General features: G+C 40.8%; 3 protein-coding genes across 3 annotated transcripts; all 3 read right to left on the bottom strand.

Moving 5' to 3' along the window:
- Window positions 1-137: 137 nt before the first annotated feature.
- Window positions 138-5,426, bottom strand: LOC311251220 (uncharacterized protein). Its single transcript, XM_084343587.1, has 7 exons — window positions 5,341-5,426; window positions 3,907-3,998; window positions 3,474-3,815; window positions 3,015-3,356; window positions 2,506-2,784; window positions 2,268-2,417; window positions 138-1,657 (listed from the first exon to the last, which is right to left on the bottom strand). The coding sequence occupies exons 2-7, from the start codon at window positions 3,995-3,997 to the stop codon at window positions 735-737; spliced, it is 2,127 nt and encodes a 708-aa protein (XP_084199713.1). The 5' UTR covers window position 3,998; window positions 5,341-5,426; the 3' UTR covers window positions 138-734.
- Window positions 5,427-6,046: 620 nt separating this feature from the next.
- On the bottom strand, window positions 6,047-11,627 carry LOC311251221 (butyrophilin subfamily 3 member A2-like). Its single transcript, XM_084343588.1, has 5 exons — window positions 11,577-11,627; window positions 10,246-10,351; window positions 9,246-9,584; window positions 8,882-9,163; window positions 6,047-8,649 (listed from the first exon to the last, which is right to left on the bottom strand). The coding sequence occupies exons 2-5, from the start codon at window positions 10,334-10,336 to the stop codon at window positions 8,396-8,398; spliced, it is 966 nt and encodes a 321-aa protein (XP_084199714.1). The 5' UTR covers window positions 10,337-10,351; window positions 11,577-11,627; the 3' UTR covers window positions 6,047-8,395.
- A 237-nt stretch (window positions 11,628-11,864) lies between these two features.
- LOC311251856 (butyrophilin subfamily 1 member A1-like) lies at window positions 11,865-13,983 on the bottom strand (the record flags this gene model as incomplete). Its single annotated transcript, XM_084344501.1, has 5 exons — window positions 11,865-12,327; window positions 12,596-12,691; window positions 12,784-13,065; window positions 13,177-13,518; window positions 13,890-13,983. 5 exons carry the CDS (start codon window positions 13,981-13,983, stop codon window positions 12,311-12,313), a joined length of 831 nt encoding a protein of 276 aa, XP_084200627.1. The 3' UTR covers window positions 11,865-12,310.
- Between the last annotated feature and the right edge of the window lie 723 nt (window positions 13,984-14,706).

Raw genomic sequence — 14,706 nt, forward strand, 5'->3', positions numbered from 1 at the left:
CACAGACCTGCAGTCACGTCCCTGAAAGTCTTATTTAAACCTGATAATAGCTGTTCAGTCTCCACCCACACACTCCTGACAAAGACTCAGATCAACAGGTCAAGTTTTTTATGGTTTGATTCTTAATAAGTCATCCTTTAGCTTTTATTGTTACTGTCTTCATCATGACACAGTGAACTGTACAGAGGCAACACAGTCACACAGAGAAAACAAAAGCATTTCAATGACATACATTAAATGTTCTGACAGAGTATAGTTATAAAGTGTTCATTCATTCATTCATTCACATACACACAAACACTGGGAATGTAATATAATGTAAAATAATAGAGAGAGTTAAAAGTCCAGTTAACAACACATGACACATTAAACGGCTCAATATCAATAATTAGCAGTAGAAAATACAAAAGCTTTACAAATACAGTGAATACAAACATATTAACTGAAGTCACACGAGTCAGCTCTGATGTTTCTGTCTTCACCAACATGGATGTTCAAATCCAGACGAGGATTCTGGTTCTGACTTTCTTTCTTCTTCTTCTGAGTTTGAAGTCAGAACAGCTGAAGAACAGACGGGAACATGACGGCAGCAGCACTGACACAACAGACAGGTTGTTTCACAGCAACACAACTCAGACACAATCACATGCAGTCAGTGTTCAGGCAGTGTGAGCAGACCACGATCACACTGAGAGACGTTCACACCAAAACATCTAGTTCACTTAACTCCATCTTCACTGAGACTCCTGCATCTCCAGCTCCTTTAATTTCATAATCATTTCCTCCTTTTCATTTGTTGCTTTTAATTTCTTTTGTCTTGCAACAATCTCACTCTTCTTCATTCCCTCCAGTTGTGTCTCTAACTTCTCCAGCTGTTCCTGAAGTTCTTCCTTCTTCTTGTTCAGATCTGAAAGACGTTTATAATCTTTGTTGTCCTTCTTCACTGACCTCATCTTCCTCTCAGCCTCCTCTGTCTGTCTCTCCACCTCTTCCAGCTGCTGTCTGACTTCATGTATCTGCTTCTCTTTATCCTTTCTCTGTCCCTCATATTTAGAAACTTGTTCCTCAAATTTTTTCAGGTCTCTTTCTTTTGTCTTCAGTTTCTTCTTCAGGTTTTCCTTCTCTCTGTCCCTCAGTGTCTCTCTTTCTGTCTGCTGCTCTCCATGTTTGTCTTCCTCAGTCAAACTCTGAGCTGCTGTTTCATCACCTGCACACTTTATTTTCTCTTCTTCTTCTTCTGTCTGCTGATTATTGTCTTTCTGTCTTTCTTCCACCATCGTCACTGTTTTAGTTTCATCTGTGTTGTTCACATTAGTGCTGACTGCATTCAGAGAAGCTGTCTCAGTAACTGCTTCAGTCTCTGTCTCTACTTGTCTCTTGTCCAAACCTGTTTCTGTCCCTCTTGTTGTTTGTCCTCCTCTGACTGCAGACTGAGTCTCTGTTCCTTCACTATCAGCACACTGAGCCTTGTTTGCTTCTCGTTGTCGTGTTTCCTCGTCTGTTTCAGTCTGAAGACCTGTGTCTCCTCTGAACTCGTCCACATTGTTAACTGTGTCTGTCTCTTCTGTTGGTTGTTTGCTGTCTGTCTCTGTTCCCATCAGCAGCTCCTGTTCTGGACGGTTTCTTCTCTCTTCATCCTCGTGGTGCTTCTTGTTCCCTGTGTTCACAAACAATAAAGAGTTTACATGACACATTTCTGTTTTTAACATGTTCACAGATCATTCTGTCGACTGGCTTCAGTCACATGTTGTTGATATGTTTGGTTTCCTCTTGTGGTGACTGAACAAACCATAATGAGTTATGACCATTTTCTGGCCCTTCATGAACTTTATGGTTGATGTCAGCCATGTTTTTATCATTTAGACCTGGACATGCTGGTGCTGCTAATCCTTGCTTCCAATCCTGCCCAGTGGACACTCATGGTATCGCAGTAAAAGATCCCCGACAGTCAGAGAGGTTTTTGTGCAGCATATTGAGCTGGACCTGTGAGTCCAATTTCAAGTCAGCAGCACTCGAGGCGTGAGGGGTGTGGTTCTTGTACAGGACACCATGTTGCTGACTGGGCTCATGTTTCTTGTCGAGCACTTGCTCATCATTTCCCAAGTTTCATGTTTCTAGGTACGTCCAGTTCACGACAATTAGAGCCCAGAGAAAATAATATTATACCGACAAGGATCAATTCATGACACTGATCAGGTGACGCCAAAATGTATCTAGCAAAGGAGCTTAAAGAGACAGTTTGGTGTTTTAAATAGTTTCAGACTTACTGATTCTGTTCTGTCTCCATTTCCACACAACAACAGCTGCAACAATCACGAGAACAAACAGGATGCTGAGAATCAAACCGATGATGACTGGAAGAGATGAACCAGAACCAGAACCAGAACCAGAACCAGACGGGCCTGTGAAGAAACCATCTGAAATGAAAAAACACACAACAGAAACATGTGAGTACAATCACAGTTATCTGAAGCAGAGACAGTTTATGAACATTGTATTCACTACCTGGAACATGTATGAGTGTCTCTCTGGTCTGGTTGATGTGGTTCTGTTGGACTCTACAGGTGAAGCTGTTGCTGTGTTTCTTCTCCACAGTCACTCTGCTGCTGACAGTATAGAGGTCATCAGGACCTCTGACTGTCTCTGTAGGTCCAGCAGAGAGGAGGTTTCCCTCAGCGTCCAGCCAGAACACCTCAGGTTCTGGATACCAGCCTGTGGACTCACACTGTAGAACCACTCCACTGCTGTCTTTGGTCTTCTGGACAACAGGTGAGGAGGCAGCACCTGAAGACGAGACAAGAACAACCTGTAGTCACGTTTATTGTTCTGGGGTGACCTCTAGTGGTCATAGCTATTATGATGGCAGCAATGGAGGAAGTCAGGTGACGTGACAGAGACACATTTAAACCAAGTCTGAAGCTGCCATTAGTTCCTCAAAGGACGCTGATTTGTTCAACCACTGTGTTCAGCCACCATCAACCATCAGGGATATCATACTGTAGTACTCCTCTTACCTACAACAAGCTGAACAATAGAGTGTTTGTTCAGATCTGGGATGAAGCATCTGTATCGTCCCTCATCAGATGTTCTCACTCTGGAGAGTTTCAGTGAAACGTTTCCGAGCTTCAGTTCATCAGTGAACACTGACGTTCTTCCCTCGTAGACTGGATGTTTCTTACTCTCCAGCTCCACTCCGTCACGCCACACGTAGACAAATCTGGGGTTCGGGTCGAGTCTCGTCCACTCCACTGTCAAACCAAAAGCATCCATGACGGGGTCCAGGAGGCTCGGCAGAACCACGTCCTCACCAACTGTTGCCATTATTGGCTGAGTTGGACCAATCACACGCTGCTGAACTGAAAAAAAACAGTTATTTGACGGTCAGTTCTCTGTGAGTGAATATGTGTTGTTCTCAGCATTACCTTTGAGTTAAAAGCTTAAAATCACTTTCAACAGAAGACGTCTCCTCTCACCTACAACAAGCTGAACAATGTATTCTCTGCTCAGATCTGGGATGAAGCATCTGTATCGTCCCTCATCAGATGTTTTCACTCTGGAGAGTTTCAGTGAAACGTTTCCGAGCTTCAGTTCATCAGTGAACAGTGATGTTCTTCCCTCGTAAGATGGATGTTTCTTACTCTCCAGCTCCACTCCGTCACGCCACACGTAGACAAATCTGGGGTCCAGGTCGGGTCTCGTCCACTCCACTGTAATACCAAAAGCGTCCATGACAGGGTCCAGGAGGCCCGGCAGAACCACGTCCTCACCAACTACTGCCATTACTGTCCGAGTCGGACCGTTCACATGATGCTGACCTGAGAAGAAAACAGGCTTTTTATTTTAATTTCTGCATTAAATGCAGAAGACGCTTGTTGAAGACGGCAAAATCAGGAATGTTTAATTCACCTCTACATGAGTGTGTCAGGGCGAGGAGCAGCAGGACAGTGAAGGCACCACACTGAAGGTTCAGGGGCCGACTGAGTCTCACACGAATCATCCTGAAAACAGAAAACAAACAAAAGGAGAAGTTGAGTAGCACGACGAGACAGAAAAAGTTTTCATTCACATTAATGATCCGGCTTTTCCACCTGTTTTGTAACGTTGATACTAACTTTCCTTAACTACGTGCTGCCATGTTGTTTCTTATCTGTTATCATCTTTATGTTCCTATTCTGTTTATTTGTTCTGCGTTGTTTCTGTTTGTTGTCACATTTTTGCACCTGCTCTGTTTTAATTGTGCTCTCGACGTCACTGAGAACGAGAGCTCGGGGATTTTTCAAGATTTAGATGAAGAACAAATGAATGAATTTTACTTTTAAATATCACGATTACGGTCAATGTTAGTGTACTCAACATGATACATGTCCTAAGAAAGTCTTCTTATTGTTTAATTCGTCTTCTGATCGTCCTTCATTGTTTTTATTATTTTATTTATTTCTATTTTTGCCTTTTTTCTCCTGTCTCTCTTCCTTTTTCTGTGATTTTGTCTGTTTAATCACTTGTATTCCTTTGACTTGTAGTTAATCATATGGAGTTGTTGTGTCTTAAATTTTCTGTTCCGCCTTCTTGTTTCCTGCTTTTGCTTGATTATCAAAGCACTTTGTGAACTCTGTTTTTTAAGGTGCTCTCTAAAAATGAAGCTTGTTATTTATCATAAATAACACAGGTGTTAAATACTATTAAACCTTTTTGATTTTTCTACTCATGACATTAAAACCCTCAGATATACAAACTAAACGTGCAGCTGCGGTTTTCACATTACAGTCATCAGATTTATGATATTAATATTCATAACCCTCCTCAGTGTGACAGCTGTGAACGACCTGCAGAGGGCGCTGCAGGTCGTTCACACACACACACACGCACACGCACCCTCATGTCTCCCTCATGTCAGCGGGTGAACCGAACTGTAACGAGGCTGGTGTGTGAATCCAAACGAGACTTTGACTTCACTGTCCAACACTTTACAGTTAAATAAGAGACAGAGCTCATCAGAGTCCTTCACTGCAGCTTCACACTCAGTTTCACTTTACTTTCACTTTCGATGACGGAGCGACAATGTGAATAAAACGTGTTTCATATCTCCTGAAACTGACTCAGTAACTCAATAAAAGCATATTTCTCAGCCCTGAAGTCTCCACTCTGTCTGTGACTTACATGAATGAACCAGTTAAACTCGACGATCTGAAAACAACAACCTATAAATAACCTGCAGGGTCTTCAGTGTGTCATTCTGTCTTTTATTTTGAAAATACATATATATAAATGAGCCTGTATGTGATATAACGTCCAAGACAAACACCTGAAACACATCGATCAATGAATAAAACGTGCGCATACCTGTTTTAAATCCTGACGCTCTGCTGGAGCCACAAGTTCACTTGTATTGGTTCACGGGCAGATCTGACACATCCAATATGGCGCCGACGTATCGCAGCAACGGGCCGGTCCGCTCAGTGGCGTATTATTATGGTCTGACAGGCCTGCAGGGGGTTAATTATTTATTTTTGTTAGAAACGCCAAAGGTGAACTTTGTAGATGATAAGAGCAACAACACTGTAACTACATGAAAATAACTCCTGCAACGTGTCCAGGAGTGTCAAGTCTTCAGAGGCACTTCAGTTGATAAATGCTGCTGAAGAAGAGTTTCTGTGATTTGTCGGATCATTAATTTCCTCTGCTTTCATTACTTACCTGAGCTTCGGGTCCAGATCGGAATCAGTGTTTCCTCTATTTACACCTGATACCATGTAGTACTGTTCTATTAATATAAGACGTGTTTGATTTAAATTCAAAAAGATGAGTTCATAATAAAAGTTGGAGACTTTCTTTTCCCTCTGACTGTGATTTTATATAGAAAACAGTCAGTCAGCTTCTCCTTTTCTGTCTGTTTTTCTTTTGATTCGTCATCACAGTTTCTCCTCCTGTTCTTTAGCAGCAGGGGGCAGAGTTGGACTTCACATGAATGTTCACTACATCTACAGTATGAATAAGATGGCGGACATATACAGGGAGGCAGAGACAGAATAAGGAAACAACTTGTTTTAATTGTACATCACGGTTTCATTCAGTTTAAACACATTCAGTCTCATTTTATTAAAGGAGCACTCTGTAGTTTTGGGGAAGAAATTTGAATACTAAACTAAATAATAATAATAAATAATGAACACACTGACATGAAAGGACATTAATATTGTAAATGTTTGAATTTCTTCTCCAAAACTACAGAATGCCCCTTTAAAGGCCAAAGAGGAGGTCCAGCTCCTGTTTGGGTCGTTTACAGCAGAGGAGGCTGCACGTGAACTGAAGACAACTGTCGAGCTGAATCTCAGGAATGGGTCTCAAAGAACTACACTTCCCAGAGTGCACCAGCAGCAGCAAACTGGCTGCTTGTTACCTGATCAGTGTCACTGATTTGGAGCACCTGTGAAGACGTGGAGGATCTCAGTCATTCAGACAAACAAACTTCAGAGAGAAGATGAAGAAGTTCACTCAAAGGTTCAGTCCAAAGACGCCAACGGTCGGTGAAATGTTTTATTTACTTTGTGCTGTTTGAAATGCTGCTTAATATGTTCAAGTTTATGTTTAACTGCTGTGTAGATTGGTTAAGGAACACAATGCAGCATTGACTTCATTGATTTTGTGTTAAATGAGTTTGTGCTAAAATAATATTTCATTTTGAGTTCTGAGGAATTAAAAGTATAAGATACAAAAGGATAATACAAAGTTAAAAATGTTAAAAGTCTGTTAAATGTTAAAACATTTGGAAAATTCATGAAATTAGATTTTTCTTTATTCCATTTAAAAGGCTATTCATTTAAAATGTTTAATTAAATGTTTAAATTCATTCAAAATGTTTAATTAAAATGTTAACTTTTGTTTCTCTGTCTTTGAAGGTTTACAACCTAATTTACTGAACAGACCAATCAACTGGAAAGCCAGAAGAAAAATAAAAGTGATTCAGGAATGTGAGTTGTCCTTGTGTCCTTTGGAAGTTGAACAAGAGGAAGACTTGACAACAACGATGGTAAAAGATGATATACTTCATTAGCTGTGTTTACATGTGTGTGTGTTTACTGACGCTACAAGGCTAACAGTCAAAACAGCAAAAGTGTTTCTGACCCCGACAGACTCATGGATGATCTGATGGGAGGGCGACGGTTAGCGAACATGACTTGCTACAGTGTCGGTGTGAGGTTTGAGGATAACTCGTCTGTTCCTGCTCCAGAGGACAGCAGCATTACTGGTAAGTTTGGTCTTGACACCTGACGTTAAAGTCGCAACATTAGCTAACTTTAGCTCAATAAACATGGACATGAAATATCGACAGACAACGAAAATGAATAACCTGAATAGTCTCAAAAATAAATTCTTCTTCTTTTGTTGTATTTATGTAGCCCCATATCATAACTTCACTGGCTCAACCAGCTTTACAGTCTGTACAGTGAACAACATCCCCGTCCTTAGACCCTCCATCCGAGTGAGGAAAAATTTGCCATATTGAGAATAAATTAAAAAAAACCCTTTTAACAGGGAAAAAAAAAGATGGAAGAAAATTCGTGAGGAGCCGCAGCGGAAGGATCCCTCTCCCAGGATGGACGGACGTGCCAAATGGTATCCAAGCCACACGAGCTCCAGTCTGCCATGGTGACCTAGAAGAGGACAGGTCACACAAGATGATCAGCACAAAATTAAAGACATTTTGTTTTTAAAAAAAGTACAGATATAAGAAGATTGTAAAGCAGAAGTGAGTAATGATCCATGAGGGGGGCCTTTAGGTATTACGATCCAGTGAGTGAGGTTCCCGGGTTTCCGATGGTCCAGCAGAGAGGAGCCTGAATGATGAAAGAGGAGAAAGCTAGAGGGACGGAGAGAGAGAAGAGGGGGGAGAGGGACTTACGCAGCGAGTAGCTTAAAGAAAACAAACAAAAACAGAAGTTAGAGAAATGCCATTTTTATCAGAAGTTAACTGATTGTAGTTTTCTCGTCAGCGGGACAAACGTTAGCTTGAAATACTGACGTTAATTAACTGACATTGAGATGGACCCACCAAAAAAGATAATACTGGCAGGTGGGAGGGCTGAGACGATCGAAGAACTCAGGAGCAGGAACATCCATTTATTCACCGCAGACAGGCAGACCTCTGAACTTGTCATTTGAGAATGACCGTTTGTCTGTATATACAGCTGAGTATCATCAGCGTATTGGTGAAAATGTTTTCCGTAACTGCGAATAATTTGACCAAGAGGTTCAGTATATAACAAGGAGAGCAAAGGGCCAAGAACAGAGCCCTGAGGAGCTCCATACACCTGATTTTACACGTCAACATCCATGCATTATTCCATTCAAAAAATCAAAAGATTCCTGGTTCTGTCTCTTTATCCGGATTTGACAGTTAATGGTGTCTTTTCTGGGCTGCGACCCATCCTCTGTCCAAGTTTGGTGGAAATAAGTTCAGTAGTTTTTGAGTAAACCAGCCGACAAACGGACACGGGTGAAAACACATCTTCCTCGGCGGAGGGGCGAAAGGAAAAACAATGTGTGACTTACATTTCTTCATCCATACGGTGATAATGATGATGATCAAAGCACCACTCACAGAAAGAATCCAAATCTTATGAGAAGAGGACTGATCCTTGAAGAAATCAGCTGAAATGATACAACACAGAACATTTTATAATCAACCTCAACCTCAACTGTTTGAGGTATAATTTGTCAAATATGACCAGAATTCAAAGGTAGCTCCAAAAATACAAGGGACAGCGTATCAGCAGAGCAACAGCAATATTTTTACATCTTACTCTGTGAACTGATTATTTAGGTGATACATTTCTGGCTCTATCTTACAAAACCAAAACAGTATTTAAAACCCACTTCCTACCTGGAACATGTATGTGTGTCTCTCTGGTCTGGTTGGTGTGGTTCTGTTGGACTCTACAGGTGAAGCTGTTGCTGTGTCTCTTCTCCACAGTCACTCTGCTGCTGACAGTATAGAGGTCATCAGGACCTCTGACTGTCTCTGTAGGTCCAGCAGAGAGGAGGTTTCCCTCAGAGTCCAGCCAGAACACCTCAGGTTCTGGATACCAGCCTGTGGAGTTACACTGTAGAACCACATGTCCACTATTATTAGACACAACCTCTATGAAGGGTGTGGAGACAGCACCTGATGAGAGGAGAGGAGACATTTTAAACTGGGTTCAGATCGAGCCAAAATACTCAGTAAACTCAATCAGAGTCTGACTCACCAACAGTGAGTTGGATGGTCGCCTCCTTTTTCATTGATGGAAGGTTGCAGAAGTATTTTCCTGCATCAGAGATTTTCACGCTGAATATTTTCATAGAGACGTTTCCACGCAGCAGTTCATCCATAAACAGTCTAGTGCGTAAAAAATAAGATGGATTTTGTGTCTCAAACAGCAGACGTCCATCTTGGTGAAAATGGACGTACTCTGGAATCAGACCAGGTTTTGTCCACACCACCGTCTCATCACTGGCACTGACTGCAGGTTCAAGGTGACATGGAAGAAGGACGTCCTCACCAACCAGGGCTACGACTTGATGTGAACAGATCAACTCTGACTTTGCTGCGAGAAAAACACAAGAACAAGCAAGAGACAGCAGCACAGTTATAATTCATGTCATCAAAATTAATCAATAGCAAGAAATCATCTGATAAAGATGAATCAGAGGAGGAGAGTCGGTGAGTAAACACCCAGAGTCTCATCAGATTCTGCTCTGATCCGGTGGGAGGAGAGCTCAGAGATTACGTTTTTAACTTCCGGGATTAAAAAGTGGATTTATCTTCACTCCTGTTTATCAACCTGACTGCAGCAGTGATCTGGAGGTGACCTCCATTGTCGGGTGTTTATGTTCTGTAATGTTGACTGCTGACTGGAGCTGGAGGGGAAATGGACTTTACTTCATGTCAGAGAACCAGAGTCTCTGCTCATCTGGCTGTCTGGGGCAAGTTAACAAAAAATGATCTAGAGGTCAAGCTCCGTCAGTAGGTGGTGAAACCAAACAACCACCATCGCTGAAGAATCTTCCATATGTATCTACAAAAGCAGCTATCACACTAAAATAAGATGGTGTGCAAGGTAAAAATATGCCTTCTACAAATCATTGTCTTTGTCATTAGCATTACAGTCAAACCAAGGCTTGGAGAGCCCTACAGGACGACACAGTGTGGCTGAAATAATAGTCATATATTTCTTTTATCGAATTTATCATATCGGCAGCACTTACCTCCAAAAGACAGCATTAGAAGAATGACAGCGTGGTGGAGCATCAAAACACTGAAGATGATGAAGGACACTTCCTTACTGTGCGTTCTCATGAGTGTCCTGGATTTCTGAAATGTAAAAACAAAGTGGATGCAAATCAAAAATCAAGCTTTACAAAAAGATACCCAAATGCGAGACTCAGGGAAGTTCAGGGCTGTAACCAGGATGACATGAGGAACAAAACTGGAGGACTGAAACAGAAGAACTGACCGACTGGGTTGTTACACAGAACATGACACATCAGCATAAAACCTCCAAAATACAACAGGAAATAACTGGACTAAAAACTCAGGACCATACCATCAAAGATGCATGTTTACCCAATGAAGTCCTTCCTGGACAAAAAGATTGACTTCAGACAGCAAAATCTTTTTAAACTGTAAACTGTAACTCTCGTCCCGTCTTAAACAGGCGGACATAAAGCCCTGACAGTCTTGTAATGCCTGAGTTAAAGTGGAGTCGTCTTGTTCCACGTGGCATGAAATGAAGAAGTACTAGCAGGATGTTAAACAGCACACACAAACCCAGCAGAGAAAAAAACCTACACACTTTCTTCTGGTTCTACAGTTGACTCTGAGTTTATTTCACTTTGTTTTATACGATAGAGGCTGATTCATCTGTGGGTCTCAAAATCCCCCCGTTGGTCTCAGGATGTTGAATGACATGTCCACATGCACAATCCATAGTCTGAAGGAGTTCATCTGTTAGTTCATTAATATTGGTAACATCTGGGCAGTTCAGTGACCAGCTGGGCATTGGCTAACTCTCTATCTTGGCTGAGCAAGAATCATGACACCAAGAACAGAAGTTACACAAAGAAAAAGATCCTGATAATCACTACGGTGATGACATTGAATTCACTAGATACCTGAGTTTCTCAGTTAATCTCTGGGTTGGTGAGAACAGGAAAGTTAGTGATGTCAGAGATGCAGAGATGTTTCAATCGAGTGAATAATGTTTAGTTATTGAATATTTTTTACATGATGATGGCTGGAACTCCATCTTTGATATTGAAGTTGTGAAAAAGGCATCACTTCATCAATAACAACCAATAACTCTTCAGAAAGTGTGCATTTGTATTAAGATTAATGAACAAAACTCTAAACTCTTCAACTGTAAAAATGGAGTGCAACTTATAGCAGTATAAAAATACAGCCACACTTCTGAAAAATCCAGAACTCCTAAACTACAGTTTAGGTCTGTACACACATTTGATTTAACAATCAAACAATATGAGATTATGACATATCCAACACTGAACACAGCAGTTTGACTTGAATGAGAAACTCTTACCTGTAGTGCGATGAGTTCAAACTCAGACTGATGAAATTAACTTGAAGTCGTCTTGTTCCACATGGCAGAAAATGAGGAAGTACTATAGTAGGATGTGACTCAGCACAAACCCAGCAGAGAAACACCTCCCACAAGTTATACAGTTGACTCAGTTTATTGCAGCTTGTTTAATACTGATGATTTTCTCAAAGCTCAGTCTGTATTTTTTAACCAGAGCATCGTTTACCTGGATGACTGAGAACCTTCATCAGCACGTTTTGTGAAATGTTTTGTTCAAAAGATGCAGAAACATCTGACTTAATGCGTGCACTCTGTGTTACACATGCAACCAATGCTAGCTAAATATGAACAAATGTATAATTAGCACTGTATTAGATTAAACAATCAGTTTACAACAGTCAGACAACATACAGTACTTAGATAACAGAGTTTGCTGTAGAAATGAATGGACTTCAGGTTGACTTGCACACAACATGAGCTGTGTTGAAATGAGGCGTGAGAGTTAGTGTGTCCATCTGTAGTAACTTCTGTCCTGTCCATGTAGCAGATATCCAGTTCAGCCATGTGGTGGAGGATGGATTGATGACAGTCATTGTTCTCAATTCGGAGTCAGACCTTCGCATGAGGCACAGGTGATCCAAACACAGACATCATGAGGTCAGATTAGACCTTTCCTGGTTGCTTCCTGGTTCTTCACTTCCTTCTAGACCACAGTTTTGAGACTGCATTACAGTTTACTTCCTCTCCGAGCCTGAGGGCCAACAGAAGAAGAATCTGTTAAAATGTGCTTTATTGATGTAGTTCTCTGGTGTTGGACAGCTGCTTAAACCTCTGCACCACCTCGACCACATTTCATATTTACCATTCTGGTTTGAGTTTTACCAACATAATTTTACACGTGTGTATATATTCTATATTTCATCTGGACCAAAGGCTTCCGGTCGTTAGTGCTTAGTTGGGTTCAGTACACAGAACAACAGTGACATGATATAAAATAAGAAAATTAAGATGTGACTTACATTTCAGTATGAAAACAATCAACATCCAAGCAGCGATGCAAAGAAAAATGATAATGCTCAAATTCTGAATCCAGTGAGAAGATATTGATGAATCAACTGAAACGATACAACACAGAACAGAATGAACTGGACCTCAACTGTTAAAAACACAGACAGTATCTTTAATGACTGCAGAACTCACTTCCTACCTGGAACATGTATGAGTGCCTCTCTGGTCTGGTTGATGTGGTTCTGTTGGACTCTACAGGTGAAGCTGTTGCTGTGTCTCTTCTCCACAGTCACTCTGCTGCTGACAGTATAGAGGTCATCAGGACCTCTGACTGTCTCTGTAGGTCCAGCAGAGAGGAGGTTTCCCTCAGCGTCCAGCCAGAACACCTCAGGTTCTGGATACCAGCCTGTAGACTCACACTGTAGAACCACATGTCTTTTCTTATCTGACACAACCTCTATGAAGGGTGTGGAGACAGCACCTGATGAGAGGAGAGGAGACATTTCAAACAGTGGTGTGTTTAGATCCAGCTGAAATATTTACATTAATTGGTTTCTTTAAGTATTTATTCAAAATACTCAGTCTGACTCACCAACAATGAGTTGGACAGGAGCCTCCTTCACTATTGATGGAAGTTTGCAAATGTATCTTCCTGCATCAGAGATTTTCACACTGGAGAGTTTCATGGAGACGTTTCCACGCGGCAGCTCATCAATAAACAGTCTAGTGCGTAAAAGATAAGATGGATTTTGTGTCTCAAACAGCAGACGTCCATCTTGGTGAAAATGGACGTACTCTGGAATCAAACCAGGTTTTGTCCACATCACTGTCATATAACTGACACTGACTGATGGTTTAAGAAGACATGGAAGAGTGACATCATCACCAGCCAGGGCTGTGATTGGCTGATCGGAGGAAACGAGCTTAAACTCCACTGTGAGAAAAAAGAAGAGAGCACAGAAATCATTTAATGAAGCCAAATTAAAACATGGAGAAGTCTGACGCACTCATCACAATTTGAGCTTCAGACAAAAATATGAGGACTAGCCCAGCCACATTTTAAAATTCCTACACATGTAAGAGGGATTATGTTGCAGTTGCGGAGGCGATCTACAGCACTGACTCACAAACTTTCGGTTCTTATGACTCATTCAAACACTAACAATTTTAAATATAGGGCGCAGATTTAGCAAAAACAGACATCCAGACCAAATATCTGCAAAACTAATGAATTTACCATCAGTATCAGCTGATCTTTGTATACAGTGCTAATTAACACATTTTTGCAATGTCCACAGAAATTACCTCCAACACACGGTATGAAGAGAATGATGTAAAGCAAAACACTGAAGGTGCTGAAGGACACCACATCATTGGGCTCCTTCTTTGGATGCAGCATCCTGGAATCCTGAAAATATATATTTTAAGTTTTAAAAAGTTTTAAGTTTAAGTGGTTGAATAACACATCTTTATAGTGGAGAACAGTTCATGATGAAGCTAGAAATTTATTTTTCTTTGGTTTCACTTTGTTGCTCTGACAGGGATTTTTTTCATTCCCGACCTGTGTAACTTCCTGCTTTCACAGGATTATAAGCAAAAAGTTCCAAGTTTGTAAATGTTTTAATTGCAGCAATAGAAACTGTTCACATGTCAACAAATGAACAAACTAACAAGAAAGAAAAAAGAAAAACATTTAGACACACATCTGACTGCTGAAAGTACTTATTTATGTAGTAAACACAACAGTACTGTCACCACTTCCGTTAGAGTATCACACCTTTCACATGTCTGTGTAACAACGTCCACTCAATATACAGAACACAATAATGAAATACAAATAAACATGAGAGAATTGACTTCCAAATAATCTGCACATTGGTTTAACGGTTGAAGATTGTGACATGACGACATACTATTTATTTTAACAAAGAGCTCTTTGAGGTTTGAGTAAGAACTTTTAACAGTATAATAATACAGGCACACTTTGACACTTGTGAAAAATCCAGAACTCCTAAACTACAACGTCTATACACACGTGATTTATCAGTCAAACAATATGAGATTATGACATATCCAACACTGAACATAGCAGTTTGACTTGAATGAGAAACTCTTACGTGTA

This window comes from Pagrus pagrus, assembly GCF_965226575.1.
Source record: "Pagrus pagrus genome assembly, chromosome: 22".
Lineage (NCBI taxonomy): Eukaryota > Metazoa > Chordata > Actinopteri > Spariformes > Sparidae > Pagrus > Pagrus pagrus.